The following is a 25,851-nucleotide window of genomic DNA, read 5'->3' as shown; positions in this document are numbered from 1 at the left end:
TCAATTTTCTGTCTGTTAAAATTTAGTTCATTTTAAGTGGGCCAGTCTTAATAGTGAAAGCCATATGATTTTCGATTTAGCTACATTTGAAGTCGAATTTGGTCAGGTTAAAGTCTGTCGATCTGGCAACCTTGCCTCGTTCACGTCATTTTCGTGTTGCGAGATGAGAGAGCAAAATGGCCGTCTCCATATTTTCACTCATTGAAATGCAAATTGGGTTGATGTCTTGTGAGAATACGGGAAAAGTACTTACCATAATCCAATGAAATTTGAAATATAAATAGGAGAAATGTGCATATATAACATTATGAGCGACAAAATCTCTCCTCTCTGTAGTTTAGAAATATTCTACTCCGAAGAGTAAAATTCTATTTTAACGGTCTTCTGGTAATCGTACGAGTGTTGAGTGTTGTCGCTTGATATAATCTAAAATGACCTCTTGTCTAACTGTGTGCCAACTTTCAGTCATATTCATTGATAAACAGCGAAATAATTCATTTTTTAAAAAAATAGCATGTACGGAACGGCTTCGTTCCATATTTTGTCGCGAATTTGATGACATATAGAGATCTAAATATTAAATTTTTAAATAAAATATGCAATAGTTTAATGATGACAACGACGACGACGATGACGATAATAATAATAATAATAATAATAATAATAATAATAATAATATAATAATAATAATAATAATAATAATAATAATAATAATAATAATAATAAAATAATAATAATAACAATAATAATTAATAATAATAATAATGATAATATAATAATAATAATAATAATAATAATAATAATAATAATAATATAATAATAATAATAATAATAATAATAATAATAATATGATAATAATAATAATAATAATAATAATAATAATAATAATAATAATAATAATAATAATAATAATAATAATAATAATAATAATAATAATAATAATAATAATAATAATAATATAATAATAATATGATAATATAATAATAATAATAATAATAAATAATAATAATAATAATATAATAATAATAATTTATATAATAATAATAAAATGAGATATAATAATAATAATAAATAATAATATAATAATAATAATAATAATAATAGATATAAATAACTAATTTATATAATAATTTAACATATAATAATATAATAATAAAATATTACATACATTGGAAATTTGTTTGTCAGAAATTTACACAATAAAAAAATTATGGAAATAGTGGATAATAGGAGCAGTTCCAGAACCAGAGCCGAGCTTTATATGAATAATTTCAACACTGTAAAATGGTTAAAACTGTCACTATACATTGAAAATTGAAAAGATTGCAAAACAAAAAAAAATGTTAATGTGGTACTGGACGGCAACAAAGATTTTCGGTGTCTCTCTGTTGTTGTTCCTGATATAATAACTGATGGTCTTAGTGGATGTTGCTGGTCATTTAATATTTTAGTTATTTTACTAATAAAAAATTGATCGTATGAAAGATCTACATCGTCAACATCATTTATATAGCTTTTAATGGATGTTATAATATTTGAATTTATTTTGTTCCTTTCCACTGCTAAGAAATTGCCTCCCCAAGCTATATACAAAATGACAAGACACGTTCAATTACTGCTTTATAAAATAATGTGCAGAGGGTTTTTTTCTATTCTAAACTGAGAAAGATTTGATAAAAAATATGTACGTCTGCACATCTTATGCTTAATTATTTTCAAGTGCTCATCCCACTTGAGGCTGTCATCAATCGTTACACCAAGGTATCGGTAGTGGGGAACTCGCTGGACGAATTGGTCCTTTAATTTTACTCTGCTTAAGTCAATCACTAGCTCCTTTGTCTTGGTTATGTTAACCTCTATGTGGTGGGATTCACACCAAGACACTAATCTATCAATTTCCTGTCTATAAGACACTTAGTTGCGGATGAGGCCTTGAAGAGCCGTCTCATCTGCAAACTTTATTAAAGGTAGACTCAGGTTTTGACTTCTGTTGTCATTCGTGTATATCGTGAAAAATACAGGGGACAATACACAACCTTATTCTCATCTCGTTGGAAGTGTAAACCCACTCTTTCGGTGGACGGGATACATACCTTGTGTAATTGTATTATCATATTCTTTCCTATACTAAATAAATGCTGGTCGTCAATAAATATCATCCATCCTCACTCTTTTACGGCCCAGAATCCTTAGCATTTCTCTACATATATATCGGGCTACTAAAATAGCTATGCCTCCTTTTGATACCATCTATAGCCATTTCATTATTAGACCTCCAAAGAACTAGTTACAAACACATTTCCAAGGAATTTGGAACAGGAAGAGTAGAAGATGTGACGAAACGACTTCTCTTTCTTAACGGTTCCTGTTTTGAAGCATTGGGTCATGCGTTTCAAATCAAATTATTTCAAGCGTGTTTTTCCATTATTTTAACTCTTTCAACTCATTGGACGCACTGTGCGGACATAAGAGAATCTGTTCTACTGGCCAATGGCCGGTCTTCAAAGGCAAACACATTGTAATCCAATCCTATTTTCTACAAAAGTTCTATACATTGATCCAATGGCGCCATTTCTTTCGTAAAACATTCAATTGGCCCTAGGGGGGGGTTTATTGAGATTTAGCTTATCATTCTCATGCCAGGTGTCAGCCATTTAGTGACTGAAATGCGAATATAGTCTCAGCGCTGAAAAAGTTAATATTTACATAAGACCTGGCAAAACAAAAATTAAAAATAACTTTGATTACTCATCATCATCACCTTTTACATTTCCATATATTTTTAGCACAAATCAAGTCATCACCACGTGCCCACACTGCTATAAATAATCTCTCGGTCACATCAACTTGTGAAATCTGCAACATTCTGTAAAGATGAATATTCTGATTGTTTTCGCTCTGGTGACTCTTGGCTTGGCCCAGGTAAGTTTAAATACATTTATTCGTTGGTTTGCTTATTTTTGTTTGTAAATGTGTGCAGCTTTGAGGTATTGTAAGATATGATTTTTGATTTTAGAAAGAACACAAATTTCATCAGTCCGCTAAAAAAGTAAAAATTGAATTGTTGAGCAAGTTTCGGTTTACAAATATTAGGGTAATTTAATTGACAATAAATAGCAGTGGCATTTACAAAACAATGCTGTTATCTCTAATTGTCGACAAAAACGTCAGCACAAACATTGGACAGCAGTTCCTGAAGTAATTGATAAACACTTTCCAAAAAACCACAAGCTACTTAAAATTATCATCAGGAATACTATAAAAATAAGCTACTCTTGTATAGGCAACATAGAAAAAATCATTTCAAGCCACAACAAAAAAATATTTAAAAACCACCGACAAGAGCAAAACCCACCCACCAGAAAATGCAACTGCAGAAATAAGGAGCATTGTCCGTTAAACAAACAATGTTTAGAATCAAGTTTAATTTACCAAGCCACAGTCACCGAAACTAAAAGAAACAAGCAGGAAAAATATGTGAGACTAACGGAAAATAATTTCAAAGCAAGATACAACCTCCACACCTCAACATTTAGAAACACAAAAAAACATCCACAAAACTCAGCGAACATATTTGGAAATTAAAAGACAACAAACTAGACCACAGCATTTCATGGAAAATTAAATCTAAAGGAACAGGATACACACCGTCATCAAAACAATATAGCTTATGCCTGGAAGAAAAATATACTATAATCAAACACCCTCATGAGACAAATGAGATGTACAACAGTTTTCCACATATACGAAAACATCTACTAATCAACTACAAACCTACGGAACCACTTCAACAAGCAACAACACACAACAAACCAAACTCATGTAACACACAGTCCTGACGTTTGCTGAAAGGCCTGAAACATCTATGTATACTGACTCCAACATCGTGGTAAATATTACAATAATATATATATATATATATATATATATATATATATATATATATATATATATATATAAACATTTCAAAGATAATTATGATTGTTTGACTTCTACAACGTTGTATCGAGCGTTAGCTCTCATCAGGAAGTGGAAGTGAAAGCAGATTGTTGTGTTTTTTGTATTTTTCTAGATTCGTGTTTATGGAGGTTCGTAATTACATAAAAGGTGTTTGTTTCTATGTCTGCATGAGGATGTTAGTTCGTTTCTTCTGTTGAGTGTTGTCATGCTCGGTTTTGTGATGATGAAGACTTTTTCTTCTAAGCAGAGGTTGCAAATCTTAGAAGAGGGGGAGTACGACTGTGCTCTGGAGATGAATTTCCATGTGATGCTGTGTTGTATGTTTTTTTTTCTTTGAGTTTCCAAATGTGTTCGCTTAGTGTAGTAGAATGTCGATTGTGTATGTTTCGGAATGAAAATTTATGCAGGTTGATTCATTCATAAAAATGCACCAACCACATTCCACTACACTCAACAGAAGAAACGAACTAACATCCTCATGTAGACATAGAGACAAACACCTTTTATGTAATTACGAACCTCCATAAACACGAATCTAGAAAAATACGAAAAACACAACAATTTTCTTTCACTTCCACTTCCTGATGAGAGCTAACGCTCGATACAAAGTTGTAGAAGTCAAACAACCATAAATATCTTCTTTTATCAAAAAGTTGAGCACTATTATTTCATGGTTATTGTTTTTATAATTTATATATATATATATATATATATATATATATATATATATATATATATATATATATATATATATATATATATTTCTCTCTCCCCTTTTTTCTTTTCTCTCTCTCTCTGTCTCTCCCTCCCCTTCTCTCTATCTCTCTCTCTATCTCTCTCCTTATCTCGATTTGTTCTACGTAGACAAATTAAGAAATTAAGGAGCAGGCACAGGTGAGGGATAAAGAACTTAACACGTGTATTGAGGTCGACTGATTCTTTGGGATGTTTTTTTTTACTTGTTTCTTTCTTTTTTGCTTTGAATGGCACCGTTCATAAACACGTGTTCAGTTCTTTATCTCACACTGATGCCTGCTCCTTATTTTCTTAATTTGGAAGTTTTTAAAAATAAAATGGAGCAACTCAACTAATGCCTTCGTCCTCGACCTCTCGTGTTCAATGTATGTGTTGTTTGATGCAAGCGATGGTTCACAGCGAAAAACGCGTAATCTTGTGAAAAGTATAGGTATTAATATTGTCCCAACTGTCGGGACCCTCTGTGATGTAATGGTAGCACGTCTGACCGGTAATCAGAAGCTCTGAGGTTCGATCCCCAGTTGAGGTCGACTGATTTTTTGGGGGGATATTTTGTTCTTGTATTGTTCTTTCTTTGCTTTGTCTGACACCTTTCATACACACTAGTTCAGTTCTTTATCTACGTAGACATAAAAGCAAACAAAATGTTTTCAATGATTCTCTGTAAACGTTTTTTTAAAGATTGAGTTCACCTGACATTAGAAGAATGTTGAAGATATAAAAAAAATCATCAGCCATTTTGCTCTATACCAAAATCTGGAGGTGCCTAACCAAGTCAATAAAATGACTAGTAGTATAAAGGGAGTAAAAATGACTCTTATAAAAGATACAAAACAAAAAACGACGTTTAGGCCTTTGGCCTTCGTCAGGTAAACATCTCATTTCATCTCATTACTTCAGCTCATTGTATCTCTCTCTCTCTCTCTCTCTCTCTCTATCTCTCTCTCTCTGTCTCTTTCTCTCTGTCTCTTTCTCTCTGTCTCTTTCTCTCTCTCTCTCTCTCTCTCTCTCTCTCTCTCTCTATATATATATATATAATATATATATATATATATATATATATATATATATATATACATATATATATATATTATATATAACTATCTCTCTATCTATCTATCTCTATCTCTCCTTCCCACACACACACACACACACACACAAACACACACATACACACACACATACACACACAAACAATTTACCTATAATGTTTTACCTATATTACCGATGTCACGTAAAATAATAATATTATTTCCATTTCTTGTTTCCTGAAGTAGGTCAAAGACCAAAACCGTCGTTTACTTTTTGTTGTATCTTTGATAAGCGTTATCTTTACTCCCTTTATTCTACTATACATTTTATCTCTATGTACTTCAGATAGATAATAATGTGAAATTGAATGTAAGCTTCAATTTAATTACAAAAACAGATCAAATGAACGTTTCGGGTTTCCCCTTTATCAATAAAACAGGATGAATGAAACACCACAGATGAATGAGATAACTATCAAATTAAATTGAAGCTTACATTCAATTTCACATTATAATCTTTTTTCTTCGAGCTTCAAGCAGCAACATTTACATGTACTTCAGATAGAGAATTGACAACAAAAGGAGTTACCATCCAGATAGTTTTTGTATTCAGAAAGTCTAAGAAAAAATAATAGTTAAAACTCACCAACGTCTATGTGTTTCAGAATAAGGGGTGAAGACGAAAGGAGTTACCGCCCGTCTAGAAGCTATATTATATTCAGAAAGAGAGGTTAGGTATGACATCGAATTTACAGAAAACGGTTATATATGCCATCGAATTTACAGAAAACGGTTATATATGCGGTCGAAATCGCAGAAAACGGTTATGTATACCATCGATATCCCAGAAAACGGTTATGTATACCATCGATATTCCAGAAAACAGGTAACTTAACCATTCCAGCAGTTGTTGCCACTGCCACTTTGACTTTCTGGTATGATGGTGAACCCGAGTATTTTTACTCCTTTGATTGAATTTTCATCTCTGACTCATCGTGATGCTCTTAGGTTCGATCACCTGTCACAATTTGACATCTAAAAATTCAGTTTCTGTTCTCTATGATATCTATCTAACGTTCATTACAAATACCTTTTACTTTCTGTTTCGTTTCTTCTGTAAGCATTCGAGAGACCCACTTTGCAGTTTGTTACTATTTCAATTTATCAATAATTGGATTGAATAGTCTGATGTCACGTCGCCCACCAACGGCGAGAATCGTGGTTCTAAACAAAGAAAATCAGTGCTTTTAATTCTTCATGCTGGCTAGAACTTTTCATAAGTCTTGTGATCAGAATGTAAAAAAGTCAAAACATGATCAGATTTATAATGTCTATTCCTCTGGATACACTTTTATACTCGTCAGAGAAATATTTCATAAGGGCGTCCACCATTGTTCCGATAGTTTAGAGCCAGTTATCCACTAAACGCGCTCAAAGCGCTTTGCAAACACGGTGCAAATAACGTGACAACCTTTTACCTTTTTCAGAATGGAGACGCGTCCTTTAAAACATTTGAGGCGTTCTTAAAAAGGAAACAGTTGGAAAGATAACGGTCGCCTTTTACATAAAATGTACAGGCAAGGTCAAATGGTGCCAGTTTTTTTTCTTAAACTAAAAGCCGAAAGGATAAGAAATGAAACGAGATAGAAACACAATTAGCTCAGGATATTAAAGGATGGAATCTGTTTGTCTCTGGCTAAAACCCTGACCCAAGTTGAACAAGGCAATGATGATTATGTTGATAAAAGTGGCATAATAGTCCTTTAATGTACCTAAATGTGTAGTAAAAATCCTGTACTTCATGAATCAAAGGCCATTTAGATAACATCAAAGTCTAACGCAGCACAATAACGTCAACAATAACTACGGGTTGTTGGTGTTACCTGTCACCGATGACACCAAAATGAAACAAAAAGCTCAACTAAAAAAAAATACAAAACTAAAAAAAAACCCCAAACATTGAGCTTTTATATATATATATATATATATATATATATATATATATATATATATATATATATATATATATATATATATATATCCACTAAACGTGCTCAAAGCGCTTTACAAGGTGTCTCTGTCCAACAGAAACAATTAGCTACCATAATATGATTTTTGTCGAGCATCAATTTGTAATTAGTGAGGTATAAACAAAAAGACACATTCAACAACAATCATTGTACAATAATGTTACAAGCTATTGGAGAAAATGTTGCTTTTTGGTGCCACCGGTAACAAACAACATTGAATGCAAATATGAATATATTATTTCATTAAAACGAATGTGCATTAACAACAACAATAAACTTGCTTGAGCTTATGTCCGGCAATGTTCAAAATTTTTGGAATAAAATGTTGGGCAATAATGTGACCAAAGTATATCTTATTTAGGGACATGGTGTCACTTGTGACATTAGACTGATGACATCATTATTTATGTCCCAAGCAATACCCAATTGCACTTTCGACAATGATATAACATGATCACTTATTTCAGTCAAATCAGTGTAATAACCACAGTTGAATATGGAATTTCATTTATTTAAAACAAAGACTTAAAAAATTGAAATATACATGAAAATTAGAGCATTTGAATGTGACTTGTGACATTAAACCGGAGACAATATTATTTATGTCACAAGCAACACCAAATCACAATTTCGTCAAAAATATATTATTTTCAGTCAAACAAGTATAATAAAAAATTTAAAATGAAATTCAATAATAATTTAAGAAACCAAAATCTTTAAAGTTAGAATTTACATAGAACTTAGTAATACCATTGATAATAATACTTGGGTCAAAAGCGGCACTAGAACACAATTTTACCACAATAAAACAATAATAGCAACTGAACAAATGTAATATCGTCTGTTAAAATGGAATTCAATGACATGTCAAACAATGAAGAACATGAAAACAGAAATACATTAGAAATTTCAAACATAATATGTGTCACCTGTGACATTTTAACCAATGACACCAATGATAAAACAATGTACCACAAGTCGCATAGATATCAGCCACGGTAATGAATTCATGCAATGATACAATAACACGGGGGTCGAAGTGGCCGAATGGTTAAGGCATTGCACTGTGTCCCGGAAGGTCCCAGGTTCGAGCTCCGCTTCAAGCACTTTCGTTATTTTCCTTGAGCAAGATTATTAACCCCAAATTTGCTCACTTGGACAACATGGGTGATTCCTGTTGACATCAGACATCTTGTTTGATGAATTATCTATATTCCTTCGTGGAATGCCTAGGCGACGATATCTTATGATGTCCTTGCGGAAGGGCATAATTATAATGATAATTAATACGGTAACATACGCCCCACTGTTCAAAACTGTTTGTTTGAGTAATTGAGTGTGTTAATAGTCAATCAAATCAAATTTCGTGACAACTCTTCCATTTTTCTGGATTGTCCACAGCTTGAGTTTTGCCTTTTTCTGATTGACACAATCCTGAAACATAAAAAAATAGAGTCATATGGAAACAATTTTTGTGATAAAATCACTGTTCATATGAGGTCATAATATCATAATATTATTGTCAGCCCGATGTACAAAAAAGTATAATAAGTTTTGGTTTTATAGAACAGGATTAGTCGGAAGTTTTGACAATTGAAATCATAGGAGCAAAATAATCACCCAATTGCCAAAATTATTTTTAAAAACATTAATTGAGCTTTATATAGAGCACTATCCACTAAATGTGCTCAAAGCATTATACTGGGGGTCCCTGGTCAACAGCAAAATTTAACATGTGGGACGGGACATGACGCCTGTTACAATTTTTCGGACAAAAACTTAGCTGTTAACGGCCAGGTACTCATTTTACACCTGAGTACGGTGACAAAATGTGAGTAAAGAGCCTCTTTTCAAGGACCGAGCAATCTAGCAGGTGGGGCTCGAACCCAGGACCTTCCGCAGAAAAGTGTCCATTACAAGGATGTCAAATCAAGTCCGATAACTACGCTTCCAAGTATTAGTCCAATGAAAACAGCCCATAATTAAGTAAAAATTAAATTTTCCCAACAATAGTATCAGGTATCAGGTACCTTTTGACCTTGGACCGCTGCACCTATTGATAGATGCATTGCGTTTATCTAAAATAAACCCATACCACCCGCCAGCCGGATATAACATCTACGAACACACACAAATCAGTTTGTAACATTAAAGGTGTATAGTCTGATTAAATAGATAATAATGTGAAATTGAATGTAAGGTTACATTTAATTCCACATTTTTATCTATTCATTCGATCTTCGAGCAGCAACATTTACAATAGTCTGATTAAATAGATAATAATGTGAAATTGAATGTAAGGTTACATTTAATTCCACATTTTTATCTATTTCTTCGATCTTCGAGCAGCAACATTTACAATAGTCTGATTAATACGATTTTATGAGAACTACTGATAAGAATGGCTGGTTAAAAACAATTACAACGGGATGAGTGACGTCAATTCCGTTCTATTTATAGTTTATCGTGAACAAGAAAAAGAACAAGCAAGTCACGTAGGCTGCAAAAGAAACCCTTTTTAATTTATAAATCGAACAGCGTGAAATAAAAAGTAAGATTAGGCTCACGTGTGTGTTTGTCAGGATCAAAACACATGTTAAATTTCACACTAGACGAAATAAATGCTATAAAAAGTAGACACACTCTTGACTCGTTCCGTCTTCCCAGACTTGCACCAACGAGTTACGGTTACATATTCGTTAAAGATGAACGCCTTGTTCGCATTTGGGCTCGTGTTTTTGGCAACTGTCCAGGTAAACTGTTCGTTTTGAATTTCCTGTTTCAACTCATTGATTAACTTTGGGGAAAAAATAACTTGTACTTTTTATATAGATAGCGCAATATCCAATAAACATGTTTAACTCTCTCCTTACCAGCAATTTTCAGGATTTTCCCCAAAACTTCACATCCAACTAACACAATAATATATTTTTATCACTCAAACACAATAGCAATACAATTCTTGCGATACATAATTTATTTAGCAAAATATGCCCTACAACACAATATTCATTTTCTTTAAATTTTATGGTGCACAATAGAAATTTGAATCAGAAAAATGTTGGTTGTATCGTAACAACTGTGACGATTTTCCTATAGTTGGTAAGGAGAAGGTTATATCCCTATACAGGGGATCCTTGGCTAACAAAAACATTATACATATGGGACGTAACATGTGAACTGTAATGAGAAATTATAATGTTTAGGACAGAGACAACGCTGTTAACTACCAAGTATACATTTTACACCTGGGTACTATGAGAGAATTTGAGTAAATAGCATTTTCCATGGACTCAGCAATGTGCCTGGTGGGGCTCGAACCCAGGACCTTCCGCAGAAAAGTGTCCATTACAAGGATGTTAAATCAAGTCGAATAACTACGCTTGTTTGTCAGACTTGTTAGATGTTCACTTAGGATGAAATAAACAATAATGTGAAATTGAATGTAAGCTTCAATTTAATTACAGAAAAAAAATCTACTACTATTAATACTGCTACTACTACTACTACTACTACTACTACTACTACTACTACTACTACTACTACTACTACTACTACTACTACTACTACTACTACTACTACTACTGCTGCTGCTGCTACTGCTACTAACAGATTGCAATTAAATTGAAGCTTACATTCAGTTTCATATTACTATTTATTTCTTCGAGATTCGAGCAGCAACATTTACATTACCAAGGATGAGATAAATTGTGATATATAATTCATGAATGCTTTTCGTTGACCCAGGTAGCCAGGCAATCGAGTTCATCTCTCCCTATCCATCTGTTTGGAAATGCGTCGTTTAGACATTCGTAAACGGCCCGTCTCCAAAGTATGTGTCGTTTAGACATTCGTAAACGGTCTGTCTCCAAAGTATGTGTCGTTTAGACATTCGTAAACGGTCTGTCTCCAAAGTATGTGTCGTTTAGACATTCGTAAAGGGCCTGTCTCCAAAGTATGTGTCGTTTAGACATTCGAAAATGGCCCGTCTCCAAATTATGTGTCGTTTAGACATTCGTAAACGGCCTGTCTCCAAAGTATGTGTCGTTTAGACATTCGTAAACGGCCCGTCTCCAAAGTATGTGTCGTTTAGACATTCGTAAATGGCTGGTCTCCAAAGTATGTGTCGTTTAGACATTCGTAAATGGCCTGTCTCCAAAGTATGTGTCGTTAAGACATTCGTAAACGGCCTGTCTCCAAAGTATGTGTCGTTAAGACATTCGTAAACGGCCCGTCTCCACATTATGTGTCGTTTAGACATTCGTAAACGGTCTGGCTCCAAAGTATGTGTCGTTTAGACATTCGTAAACGGTCTGTCTCAAAAGTATGTGTCGTTTAGACATTCGTAAATGGCCTGTCTCCACATTATGTGTCGTTAAGACATTCGTAAACGGCCTGTCTCAAAAGTATGTGTCTTTAAGACATTCGTAAACGGTCTGTCTCAAAAGTATGTGTCGTTTAGACATTTGTAAATGGCTGGTCTCCAAAGTATGTGTCGTTAAGACATTCGTAAACGGTCTGTCTCAAAAGTATGTGTCGTTAAGACATTCGTAAACGGTCTGTCTCAAAAGTATGTGTCGTTTAGACATTCGTAAACGGCCAGTTTCGAAAGTCGAGGAACAATGTCCTTCTGAACATTTATCCAAGATTGACATTTTCCAAGCTGGGATGCAGCATAAAGTTCTAGCATATCTTAATAGACGTTCCCTGTAATCGTTGGCATGATAGATGGGACAGCAACACAGTTTGTGCATCTGCCAATACCAGACCTGAACTTTGTATCTCAGCAAATTTAGACAACTAGTTTCTGTTTGTTTGTTTGTTTTTTGTTTGTCTTTGTTTTTTGTTGTTGTTTTTTTAACAATCGTCCTCGTGCCATGTAATGGTCTCCAAACAGTTCAATAAAATCTCATTGAGTTACTTTTGGGATTTTGTTTCATTTAATCACATTATGTAAAGAGAATTTAATAGCACTTTTGTGATTGCAAAATAGAAGAAGAGAAAAGTAACGTATATATTTTAAGTTCAAGTTTATTTTGCTAACTTTGGTGATGTCATGAAGATCCATGACCAATGGTCATAAATGTATGATTTTTCCTTATCAGATGCTGACAACCAGATGCACTTATCTAATATTATTATCATTCTTCTTCTTCTTCTTCTTCTTCTTCTTCTTCTTCTTCTTCTTCTTCTTCTTCTTCTTCTTCTTCTTCTTCTTCTTCTTCTTCTTCTTCTTCTTCTTCTTCTTCTTCTTCTTCTTCTTCTTCTTCTTCTTCTTCTTCTTCTTCTTCTTCTTCTTTTTTTATTATTATTATTTATTATTATTATTATTATTATTATTATTATTATTATTATTATTATTATTATTATTATTATTATTATTATTATTATTATTTATTATTATTATTATTATTATCTATTTATTATTATTAATTATTATTATTATTATTATTATTATTATTATTATTATTATTATTATTATTATTATTATTATTATTATTATTATTATTATTATTATTATTATTATTATTATTATTATTATTATTATTATTATTATTATTATTATTATTATTATTATTATTATTATTATTGTTATTATTATTATTAATATTATTATTATTCTCATTGTTGTTGTTATGATTACTGTTGTTGTCGTTTTTGATGTACAGATTAATTCCTGTATTTTGTTTCTTATTCCACTTAATATTTCTACAGGCAGCTCAATACACACAGGTTAATTTGGGAAACAAGGGATACTACACCTTTTATTTGTTCAAAAATAGTGTAAGTTATTGTGACATTATTTTTGTAGTAAGAGTAGTAGTAGTAGTAGTAGTAGTAGTAGTAGTAGTAGTAGTAGTAGTAGTAGTAGTAGTAGTAGTAGTAGTAGTACAAGTAGTAGTAGTAGTAGTAGTAGTAGTAGTAGTAGTAGTAGTAGTAGTAGTAGTCGTAATAGTAGTATTAGTAGTAGTAGTAGTAGTAGTAGTAGTAGTAGTAGTAGTAGTAGTAGTAGTAGTAGTAGTAGTAGTAGTAGGAGTAATAGTAGTAGTAGGAGTAGTAGTAGTAGTAAAAATAAATTGAGCATTTATATAGCGCAATATCCACTTAACGTGCTCAATGCGCTTTACAATGGGTCCCTGGTCAACAGCAACATTTAACAAGTAGGACGAGACATGACACCTGTTAGGCGATATTACAATTTTTCGGACAAAGACAACGCTTTTAACGGCCAGGTACTCATTTTACACCTGAGTACGGTGAGAGAATGTGAGTAAAGAGTCTTTTCCAAGGACTCAACTATGCGCCGAGCGAGGCTCGAACCCAGGACCTTCCGATCTGAAAGCGAGTGTCATACCACTAGACCACATAGCCGCACAAGTAGTAGTAGTAGTAGTAGTAGTAGTAGTAGTAGTAGTAGTAGTAGCAGTAGCAGTAGTAGTAGTAGTAGTAGTAGTAGTAGTAGTAGTAGTAGTAAGTAGAGTAGTAGTAGTAGTAGTAGTAGTATTAGTAGTAGTAGTAGTAGTAGTAGTAGTAGTAGTAGTAGTAGTAGTGTAGTAGTCGTAGTAGTAGTAGTAATAGTAGTAGTAGTAGTGGTAGTAGTAGTAGTAGTAGTAGTAGTAGTAGTAGTAGTAGTAGTAGTAGTAGTAGTAGTAGTAGTATAGTAGTAGTAGTAGTAGTAGTAGTAGTAGTAGTAGTAGTAGTAGTAGTAGTAGTAGTAGTAGGCATCCTTCGTCTCAAGAAACGATGGTTTGTGCCCTGTGTGTTTTTAGTATCATCAGTCTGTTGATGCGACTTAGCAACCCTTGTACGCAGATTTTATGACTACGGACAGAGATGCATATACGAGATGGAAGTCGGTTTGGACTAATCCAATTCCTCGAGGGGATGGGACATACACTTCTCACACTGCATGCTAAGTGTCCAGGCTTCTCCTTTTCCAAGGACTCACCTATGCGCCGAGCGAGGCTCGAACCCAGGACCTTCCGATCTGAAAGCGAGTGTCATACCACTAGACCACATAGCCGCACAAGTAGTAGTAGTAGTAGTAGTAGTAGTAGTAGTAGTAGTAGTAGTAGTAGTAGTAGTAGTAGCAGCAGTAGCAGTAGTAGTAGTAGTAGTAGTAGTAGTAGTAGTAGTAGTAGTAGTAGTAGTAGTAGTAGTAGTAGTAGTAGTAGTAGTAGTAGTAGTAGTAGTAGTAGTAGTAGTAGTAGTAGTAGTAGTAGTAGTAGTAGTAGTAGTAGTAGTAGTAGTAGTAGTGGTAGTAGTCGTAGTAGTAGTAGTAATAGTAGTAGTAGTAGTGGTAGTAGTAGTAGTAGTAGTAGTAGTAGTAGTAGTAGTAGTAGTAGTAGTAGTAGTAGTAGTAGTAGTAGTAGTAGGCATCCTTCGTCTCAAGAAACGATGGTTTGTGCCCTGTGTGTTTTTAGTATCATCAGTCTGTTGATGCGACTCAGCAACCCTTGTACGCAGATTTTATGACTACGGACAGAGATGCATATACGAGATGGAAGTCGGTTTGGACTAATCCAATTCCTCGAGGGGATGGGACATACACTTCTCACACTGCATGCTAAGTGTCCAGGCTTCTCCGCCAGAAAGAGGAGGAATTGGTTTTGGTAGCGAATCGAATTCGGTCGAGAAGCTGCCTAACGGCAAAATCGCTTCATCATTGGAGACTTTCCACCGGTCCAAAAAGTACTCGATGAGGGGACGAACCCAAACCCTCAGAACCTCTAGTTGAATGGTGTGTTGTGACGAACTTCCGGGCGGGTTTGCGACATTGAACGAGTGCGGTAAAGAATTTGGGGATTGGGTCGATCGTCATAACATAGTAGTGTGAACACCATTAGAAACTGCTGCTGATTGGGTCGATCGTCATAACATAGTAGTGTGAGCACCATTAGAAACTGCTGCTGATTGGGTCGATCGTCATAACATAGTAGTGTGAGCACCATAAGAAGCTGCTGCTGATTGGGTCGATCGTCATAACATAGTAGTGTGAACACCATTAGAAGCTGTGGCTGATTGGGTCGATCGTCATTATATAGTAGCGTGAGCACCATAAGAAGCTGCTGCTGATTGGGTCGATCATCATAACATAGTAGTGTGAACACCATTAGAAGCTGCGGCATGGCAATCTCGACTGCAGTTGCTGCACACACTGTTTGACAGTATGTTTAGTGTTTGGATCTGCTGCCCCTCTTTACCCCTTGGTCTCCTCTCCTCACCTCTCTTGACCCCCTCCCTCATGGCATATCTCCAGCCACTGCCGCTGTAAGCAAGCAATTCCCATGTGTTTGCGTTGATGCCTGTCAATTTCATGTCTAGTTTGTGCCCGTCGTCCATCCTGTGTACACGTCCAAACCATCGCAAATGTCGCTGGCAGGGCATGAGATTCATGTTGAGGGAGTTCGCTCTTTCCAGCACTGCAGTTTTGGTGAATCTGTCCTGCCACTTGATGCCGAAAATTCGTCGTAGACAGCGAATGTGGAAGTTTCCCAGGCGGTTCTTCTGACTGGCATATGTTGTCCAGGATTCACTGTCGTGTAGTAGCCTACTGAGTACGCACGCCTGGTAGTCGTTGAGTTTGGTGTTTAAAGTGAGTTTCTTGTTGATCCACACTCTCTTGCTCACTGATGCCATGATAGTGGTTGATTTGGTGAACCGCTAGTCTAATTCTGCATTAAGTGAGAGGTTTCTGGTGATGGTTGTGCACAGGTATGTGAAGTGGTCAGTGACTTCTAGCTCCTCGTTGTCAATGCGAAATGCTGGTGTATAGGTGACATCCTGACCCATGACATTTGTTTTCTTGATGCTGATTGTCAGCCCCAATTCCCTACTTGCGTGGGAAAACCTGTCCATCAGCCGCTGAAGGTCTTCCTCGATTTGAGTCATCTGCAAATAGCATGTCTCTTATGAGGACTGTGCGGACCTTGGTCTTTGCTCTCAGCCGTGCCAGACTGAACAGCTTACCATCACTTCTGGTGTGCAAGTGGACCCCTTCTGTGGAATGTTCGAATGCAAACTTCAGCAGCAGGGAGAAAAATATACCAAATTAAGTCGGTGCAAGAATACTGTCTTGATTCACGCATCTATCTTTGAATGGGGAAAGATGCTGACGCTTCACCGTTGTAGTTGAAGGTGCCCTTCATGTTGTCGTGGAATGAGGCAATGATGCTAAGCTTCTGCAGTGGACAGTCTGTCTTCCTTAACAGCTAGAAAAGCCCTTCGGGCTGACAAGGTCAAAAGCCTTCGTCATGTCAATAAACGCAATGTCGATGGACATCTGCTGTTTGCACATTTCCTGGAGCAACATACAGAGAAAATCATGGCAATAACTGTCGACCTCTCGGCCCTGAAGCCAAATTGCGACTCTGGGTTGACGTGCAGTCGAGCAATAACAATACGCGCCAAATTGCTCAGTAGAGAGCTCTTCCCGTAGTGATTACAGTCACTGCGGTCTCCCTAGGTTTTGTGGAAGATGAAAATCTTGGTGGCGGGCATATCCTGGGAGTTTATGTAGTGATTCTAAGAAGAATGGCTTTCCACATTTGATGATTTCGGGTGGAATGCTGTCTTTACAAGGTCCTCAGCCACAGGTCAGAACATGGATTACTTTGCTGAGCTCCTCCATAGTTGGTTCAGTCTAGCTCTTCCAGTACGGGCAGTTCTTCGATTGTGTCTAACGCTTTTTGGGTGATGGAGTTTCTCTGCATAGAATTCCAGGTAGTGCTGTAACCATCTTCCCATCTGCTTGTCCCTATCTGTGATAAATTCCCCTGTCTTTGACTTAAGATGTGAAATTTTCATTGTGAGTTTGCCTGTCGCATGTTTTATATTCTCGCACATGCCCCTGATGTTGCCACTATCCGACGCTTACAAGGCGCTTTACGAGGGGTCCCTGGTCAACAGCAATATTTAACATGTAGGACAGGACATGACGTCTGTAAGGCGATATTACAATTTTTCGGAAACGGCAAAGCTGTTAACGGCCAGGTACTCATTTTACACCCGAGTACCGTGAGAGAATGTGAGTAAAGATCCTTTTCCAAGGACTCAACTATGCACGGGCACGAGGCTCGAATCCAGGAACTTCCGATCCGAAAACGAGTGTCATACCATTAGACCAAATAGCCGCACACAAAAGAACACTTTATTATTATTATTATTATTATTATTATTATTATTATTATTATTATTATTATTATTATTATTATTATTATTATTATTATTATTATTATTATTATTATTATTATTATACCAGTTTTCTACTGTCGATACAAACATTTAATTATTTTTCTTTTATCACAGGACCAGGCCGATCCAGATCTTCCCAGTACCCTTGTGGCAGTTAAGAATAGCTATCATGAATGTTACATTTCCGAACTCTCTGAAAGTGCCATTGAATCTGTTGAAAACAACCGTGACAGCGTGATGGTAAGTTAGATATTTTAGTCGTGTAATAAAAGGGAAAAATGGAGCTTTTATAAAGCGCAATATCCACTAAACGTGCTCCAAGCGCTTTACAAGGGGGGGGGGGTCCCTGGCTAACAGAAACACTTAACATGATATAGAACAAGACATGACACTTGGTAGATGTTAGTATTATTTTTTTTCCGACAAAAAAAAACGGCCAGGTACTCATTTTATACCTGAATAGGGTGAGAGAATGTGAGTAAAGAGTCTTTTCCAAGGAAACAACTATGCGCCGAGCGAGGCTCGAACCCAGGACCTTCCGATCCGAAAGCGAGTGACATACCGACCACAAGACCGCATAGCCGCAGACATTTCAAGTTTTATCACTCGCCCATAAGCGGTACCATAATATTATGTTTCTCTGCTTAGATAGTATACGATGAATTATAGGTTTTAGTGCTTTAGGTATAGGGTGAATAATGGTTTTCTGCCTGTTATGTTCTGAGGTGGGTATTTTTCTTGTTGGTCAAAGATAATAATAATAATAATAGTAATAATAATAATAATAATAATAATAAGAAGAAGAAGAAGAAGAAGAAGAAGAAGAAGAAGAAGAAGAAGAAGAAGAAGAAGAAGAAGAAGAAGAAGAAGAAGAAGAAGAAGAAGAAGAAGAAGAAGAAGAAGAAGAAGAAGAAGAAGAAGAAGAAGAAGAAGAAGAAGAAGAAGAAGAAGAAGAAGAAGAAGAAGAAGAAGAAGTTTTCTTTTTATAGCGCTAAACGCCGAAGCTTCAAAGCGCTTTACAATATTATACTTATCAAACCATAAACACACTCGAGCCGAGCCAGACACACACAACAGTCAGTCGCACACACTGACTATGCAAGTTTTACAATATGAAATTGACATTCAACAAAATGGAATCAGAAAATAAAACGTATCTAAATAATTTACTCATCAATAAGAAAATGCCCAGGATAAAAATTTCTGGAAAAGATGAGTCTTTAGATTTTTCTTGTTTTCTACGCTGCTAGTAAATGTGACCCCTCGCCTCATAACGGTATTAAGTCGGGATGGGTAAGATGCTGAACATTGAATTTATATCCATAAATATCAGATTTAGGTTGAGTTTAAATGTTTCATAGAGGGGAATGAATATCATATTTCAAGGTACCAGTACCAAAAAATCATCACTTTGAAAGGTTTAGCATTAATTTTGGCTTTTGAGTATCTGGTTCATCCCGACATAATACCGTTTTGAGACGATGGGTCACACATGTCATCGTTTGTCATTGTTTTTGTTCATAGCTTTCAATAACAATAAAGTGTAATATCTCTCTTCTCACAGAATCTCTACATCAAATCTCTACAAAAGCCGGAAATTCCCCCAAAATATTTGACCAAGCAGGATCTCAAAGACGAGTTTGAAAATGATCTACAGTATAATGTGAGTTCTAGAAAAACCAAAATATCTAATATTTTAAAATTTTAATAATTAAAATTGAGCGTTATATAGCGCAATATCCACTAAATGTACTCAAAGCGCTTTACAAGGGGTCCCTGGTCAACAGCAACATTTAACATGTAGGACGGCACATGACACCTGTTAGGCAATATTAAACATTTTCGGACAAAGACAACGCTGTTAAAGGCCAGGTAATCATTTTACAGTGAGTACGGTGAGAGAATGTGAGTGAAGATCCTTTTCCAAGGACTCAACTATGCGCCGAGCACGAGGCTCGAACCCAGGACCTTCCGATCATAAAGCGAGTATCATACCACTAGGCCGCATAGCTGTCTGTCTATACATTTCCAATCAGCGTTAACCTAGACATGCTCATTATCACGGAAGAGTAGAAAACGGTAAGGGCTGCCTGAAGCCGGTGATCGTAAAATACTAGCGAAAGAGTGAAAATAGAGAGACTCCGTATGAGAACAAAAACAGACAATGGACGTTTCGGTTACAAACCCTTCGTCAGCGCAATACACAAATAAACGTGGAAAACAATTAAAATATAACGTCTGTACTCAATGTTGGTTAGAGGACGAGAGACGCATGCAAACAACCGACATGACATTTTCTCTCTAATAACCTTTCAGCCGGTAACGTCACAGACTATTGGTGACGTCCAATCAAGGGACGCTACTTTTTCGCTAATCTCAATCCCTATAAAGTTAACTATAGGGTCTACTATTTGTCTTTCTTTACAACTCCGATTTTTTTACATTTTCAAGTTGGAATGTCGGCTATAACCAGTAGATGTATCGTACTCCTGGGAAACACAAATTATAAAGGTGGCCAGAACGCTCGTAAATTAAATATCGATTGATTTAAAAGATCATCTTGGTAAAATCTCATAGATCTGGACTTGACTAACTATCGCTCTTACCCCACGATCTATCTATCTATCTGTCTGTTTGTCTGCCTACATATCTGTATATCTTTCTGTCTACATATCGGTCTATCTGTCTGTTTACTTATCAATCTTTCTGTCTGTCTGTCTGTCTACATATCTATTTATATGTCTGTTACATATCAATCTATCTGTCTGTCTACATATCTATCTATATGTCTGTCTACATACCATCTGTCTGTCTGTCTACATATCTATCTATACGTCTGTCTACATATCTATCTATTTGTCTGTCTACATATACATCTATCTGTCTGTCTTAAAATTCATCTATCTGTCAGTCTACATATGAATATATATATTTTATATATATATATATATATATATATATATATATATATATATGTCTACATATCTATCTCTCTGTACTTCTGTATACATGTCTATCTATCTGTCTGTCTCATATGTATTTATCAAACATCTGTCTACATATCCATCCATCTCTCTGTCTACATATCTATCTATCTGTCTGTCTACATATACATCTATTGGTTTACACATCCATCTATGTGTTGTCTACATATCTATCTATATATCTGTCTACATATCCATCTATCTGTCTGTCTACAATCCTTCTATCTGTCTACATATCCATCATCTCTCTGTCTACATATCTATCTATCTGTCTGTCTACATATACATCTATTTGTTTACACATCCATCTATGTGTCTGTCTACATATCTACCTATATATCTGTCTACATATCCATCTATCTATATGTCTGTATATCCATCTATCTGTCTGTTTGCATATCTATCTACATGTCTGTCTACATATACATTTATCTATCTGTCTGTATATCCATCTATCTGTCTGTCTACATATCTACCTATATATCTGTCTACATATCCATCTATCTATATGTCTGTATATCCATCTATCTGTCTGTTTGCATATCTATCTACATGTCTGTCTACATATACATTTATCTGTCTGTCTGATATCCATCTATCTGTCTGTTACATATCTATCTATTGTCTGTCTACATACACATTTATCTTCTTCTTATACATATCCTCCATCTATATCATCTACTACCTATCTATATCTATCTATTAAGATATATATCCAGCTATCTGTCTATCTATCTACCTACCTATCGACCATCTATCTATTAGACATCGATCCATCCATCCATCAATCTATTAAGATATCCATCTATCTATCTATCTATCTATCTATCTTTCTTTCTATCTATCTATCAATTTATCTATCTATCTACCTACTTATCCATCTCTCTATCTCTCAATTAGATATATATCCATCCATCTATCTATCTACCTACCTATCGATCTATATACCCACCTATCCATCTATCTATCTATCTATCTATCTATCTATCTATCTATCTATCTGTTTAATAATATATCTATCCATCTATCTATCTTTCTAATAAGACATCTATTCTATCCATCCATCTATCCATCTAGTAAGATATCTATCCATTTATCTCTCTTTTAAGATATCTATTCATCTATCTCTCTATTAAGATATTTATCCATCTATCTACCTAACATCTATCTGTCTACTTATCTATCTACTATTATAATCGGAAAAATAAATATATTAAATATTGACCGGAAAGCTCGAGTCCAAAATTTTACAATCTTCTTTTTTTTTTGTTTGTTTGTTTTTTCCTTGCACGGCACGTTATGCTTTTAACCCTTTCCTTATCACCCATAAGAAAATCTTCACATTCGTTACGATGCAACCGACATTTTTCTCACTCTGATTTCTCTTGTACATCACCAATTGATTCAATAGTTGGATGTCACATCGCCCAGCAACGGCGGCCATCGTGGTTCTAAACAAAGACAATCGGTCTTTTTATTCTTCATGCTGGCTAGAACTTTTCATGTTTTGTGATCAGAATGTATAAAAGTCAAATTATGCTCAGGTTTATAATTTTTTTCCTCTGAATACGCTTTTATGATCGTCAGAGAGATATTTCATAAGGGCATCCGCTATTGTTCCGATAGTTTGGAGCCAGTTACTAAGTTACCATGCGTCATTACGAGGAAGTGACGTTACAAACTGTTGAAGCGAATTGTAAAGAAATGATTTGGTTACACCTATAAATACTAAACATTGTTTCGTAGACATCATTTTGCTGAACAATATTCTGTATAGAATGCACTTGTTACTTTTTTATTTGATTACGAAAAGTCTATTTTGTGTCGGGGTGGTGTAAAATTTTAGGGGAAATACTAAAAATAGCTGGTAAGGAGAGAGTTAAATAAAAGATTCTTAAAGTCTTTCTTTGTGGAATTCTGGACGTGTCTCCAATCAAAGCACCAGCTTCCAAAAAGGCAATGTGAGGAGTAAGAAATTTACTTACTCCACAACTCAAACGGATATGATGGCGTTTTCTTTTCAAGAAAGCTAAAGTCTTGCTTTTTTCGAATTTTAATGTTTTGTAAAAAGCCATAAATTATTATTGTAAACTAAATATAATAATTACGTATTATTATGGGGAGGAGTAAATAGTAAGTCAAATATTTCAGAATTTACATTGCACTGAGGTAAAGATTATCATTATTGATTATCATCAACATCTTCTTCATCATCATCATCACTCATTGTTATTATTATTATTATTATTATTATTATTATTATTATTATTATTATTATTATTATTATTATTATTATTATTATTTTTATTATTATTATTATTATTCATTTATTATTATTATCATCATCATCATCATCATCATCATAATCATCATCATGTCATTTTCATTCCGTTCTCTTTTCAGCTCTGCCGTATACATCACAGTTACCGATTTGAATTCGATGTTTAATAGAAAGTTAACGATCACGATCCCAACCTATGACGATCGACGAGCGAAAAAAAAAAATGAATATCTGTCCTTAATACTCTTGAGGACACATCTTCGTTTTTTTACAATTTTGGTCGTCGATCGTTGCAAGTTGGGAGCGTTGACGTTAACGGGCCAATAGCTCGTTGGATCGCCTGATAATAGGACTGGACTGGCGGACGTAGTTATTGGTAATCGTGGAATTAGACATAATAATCTCAGTGGTTGTTGATGATGACGTCCAGAGTTGTTTAGAGTGTATTTGTTAGTCGCCGTGTGAATTCTTTGACTTGTTACTCCTTTAATTAATTTGGCTTGGGGGGTAGGTGGATTTGTTTGTTTCTTTTCCTTCTTTCTTTTGTTCATTAATTAATTGGGCATGTGTGTGTAGAAGGGGAGTTGGGATGTTGCTTTGTTTATGTTTTCTTGAAAAGGGATGCGTGGTATTTTGTTGCTATAACTTGTGTTATCTTTTTCTCTTTCTTCTTTTATATTTGTGTATTAAGAGTATAAAACATATTATTTGTCTTAGAAATAAAACATGTGTCAAAGTTGGATGTCAAAAATTTCAGTGATTTCTTGTTTATAATTTGTAATAGTTGGCAACTTTTTTATTCATTAAAAAAAGTGGGGGGGGGGATGGAGGGTTTTGTTTCTTTCTTTAAAACTATATATATATATATATATATATATATATATATATATATATATATATATATATATATATATATATATAAACATTTGAAATATAATTAAGATAGTTTGACTTCTACAACGTTGTTATCGAGCGTTGCTCTCATCAGGAAGTACTCAAAGACTTCCTGATGAGAGCAACGCTCGATAACAACGTTGTAGAAGTCAAACTATCTTAATTATATTTCAAATGTTTATAAATAGCTCCTTTTATACTAAAGTCGAGCACTATTATTTCATGGTTTTTGTTTTATAATTTATATATATATATATATATATATATATATATATATATATATATATATATATATATATATATATACATATATATATATATATATATATATATATATGTATAGCGCATAACCAATGAAGGTGCTCAAAGCGCTTTACAAGGGGTTCTTTAGCCAACAGCAACACTTAACATCCTCGAACGAGACACGAGGCCTGTTGGGTGACAGATATTTTTTTCGGACAGACACAACATTGTTAAAAGCCAGGCCTACTCATTGTATACCTGAGTACGGTGAGAGAATGGGAGTAAAGAGCATTTTCCAAGGACTCAACCATGCCCTGCTCGAGACTTGAACCCAGGATCTTCGTTCCGAAGGAGAGTGCCATACCATTTAACCAGTTAAGGATGAATATTTTCTTTTTTGTTTGTTTTTAAGGGTTTTACTGCGCTAGCAACATATTTAGGTCATATCCGCGCCACTAAAAGGGAAGAAAATGGGATACTGGAAAGTTCTAGAATGACAATTAAAGCAGCCAAGAGAAAGTAAGACAAAGGGGAACTGGGAACAAATAGGGATCAGATGTAGATTCCAAGAGCATACCACCAATGTACTTAGTTTGATATCACCTTTAAGTCTCATCCAGACACAAGCACAAGATCCAACAAAGAGGAACACACTCAAATGCTTACATTTAATTATAAATTAAAAGTAGCAAATATAATAATACTTAACAGAGAGATGATTTACAAGAAAGAAAATATCATCTTCCAAAACAATAACTATGCATTTGACTGGTCTCCGGCCAGGGTCGGGACAAAACCAAGCAATCTCATACCAGGACAAAGACAGAAAGCATGTTGGAAAACGGATATAAGAGGATAGATGACACGGTAAGTACCTCCCTGCCCACTGTGAAGGTAGGGAACCCCACCCAGATTCTTGGTCTAGAATGGAATCGAACTGATCGATATTACAAAATCTCTTACACTCTTATTGTTTTTATGCGGCTATGTGGTCTTGTGGTATGTCATCACTTTCGGATCGGAAGGTCCTGGGTTTGAGCCTCGTTCGGCGCATGGTTGAGTCCTTGAAAAAGACTCTTTACTCACATTCTTCCACCATACTCAGGTGTAAATTGAGTATCTAGCCATTAACAGCGTTTTATCTGTCTGAAAAAAAATGTATTATCGCCGAACAGGTTTCATGTCTCGTTCTTTATGTTAGGTGTTGCTGATGTCATGGACCTTTTGTTATTGTTAAGCGCTTTGAGTACGTTTAGTAGATATTGCCATATGTAAAAGCTCAATTTTTATTTGGTTTTTGTTTTTGTTTTTGTTTTTGTTTTTAATTCCGGACGTGTTCCATATCACTACACGAGCTAGCGAGTACACGTTGGGAACAAAGTTCGAATTCCAAAGGCAGAATGTAAAATAAAATATATTTTTCATTCTACCCCTCAATCGATTCCGATTTCAATTTCATCACCTCTGAATAACGTTTA

The 25,851-nt window shown here is 34.8% G+C and overlaps 1 protein-coding gene across 2 annotated transcripts in view; it reads left to right on the top strand.

Annotated features, from left to right (window-relative positions):
* LOC144959631 (uncharacterized) overlaps positions 1 to 23,987 on the top strand; it is a 25,252-nt gene extending 1,265 nt beyond the window's left edge. The window contains exons 2-6 of one of the 2 annotated variants that reach the window (XM_078892282.1): positions 2,787 to 2,922; positions 13,493 to 13,561; positions 18,086 to 18,211; positions 19,536 to 19,634; positions 23,359 to 23,987. In XM_078892282.1, coding sequence (XP_078748408.1) covers positions 2,875 to 2,922; positions 13,493 to 13,561; positions 18,086 to 18,211; positions 19,536 to 19,634; positions 23,359 to 23,403 — 387 coding nt within the window. In that variant the 5' untranslated portion in view covers positions 2,787 to 2,874 and the 3' untranslated portion in view covers positions 23,404 to 23,987. Of the gene's footprint in view, positions 1 to 2,786; positions 2,923 to 10,373; positions 10,531 to 13,492; positions 13,562 to 18,085; positions 18,212 to 19,535; positions 19,635 to 23,358 lie in introns of those variants that run through there. The other variant, XM_078892281.1, reaches the window with a different exon arrangement.
* Positions 23,988 to 25,851: the final 1,864 nt, after the last annotated feature.

This window comes from Berghia stephanieae, chromosome 14 (genome assembly GCF_034508935.2).
Source record: "Berghia stephanieae isolate SIO BIC M18660-M18661 chromosome 14, UCSD_Bste_1.3, whole genome shotgun sequence".
Lineage (NCBI taxonomy): Eukaryota > Metazoa > Mollusca > Gastropoda > Nudibranchia > Aeolidiidae > Berghia > Berghia stephanieae.
The sequence above is the reverse complement of the archived record's forward strand: the minus strand, read 5'-3'. Positions and strand labels throughout refer to the sequence as shown.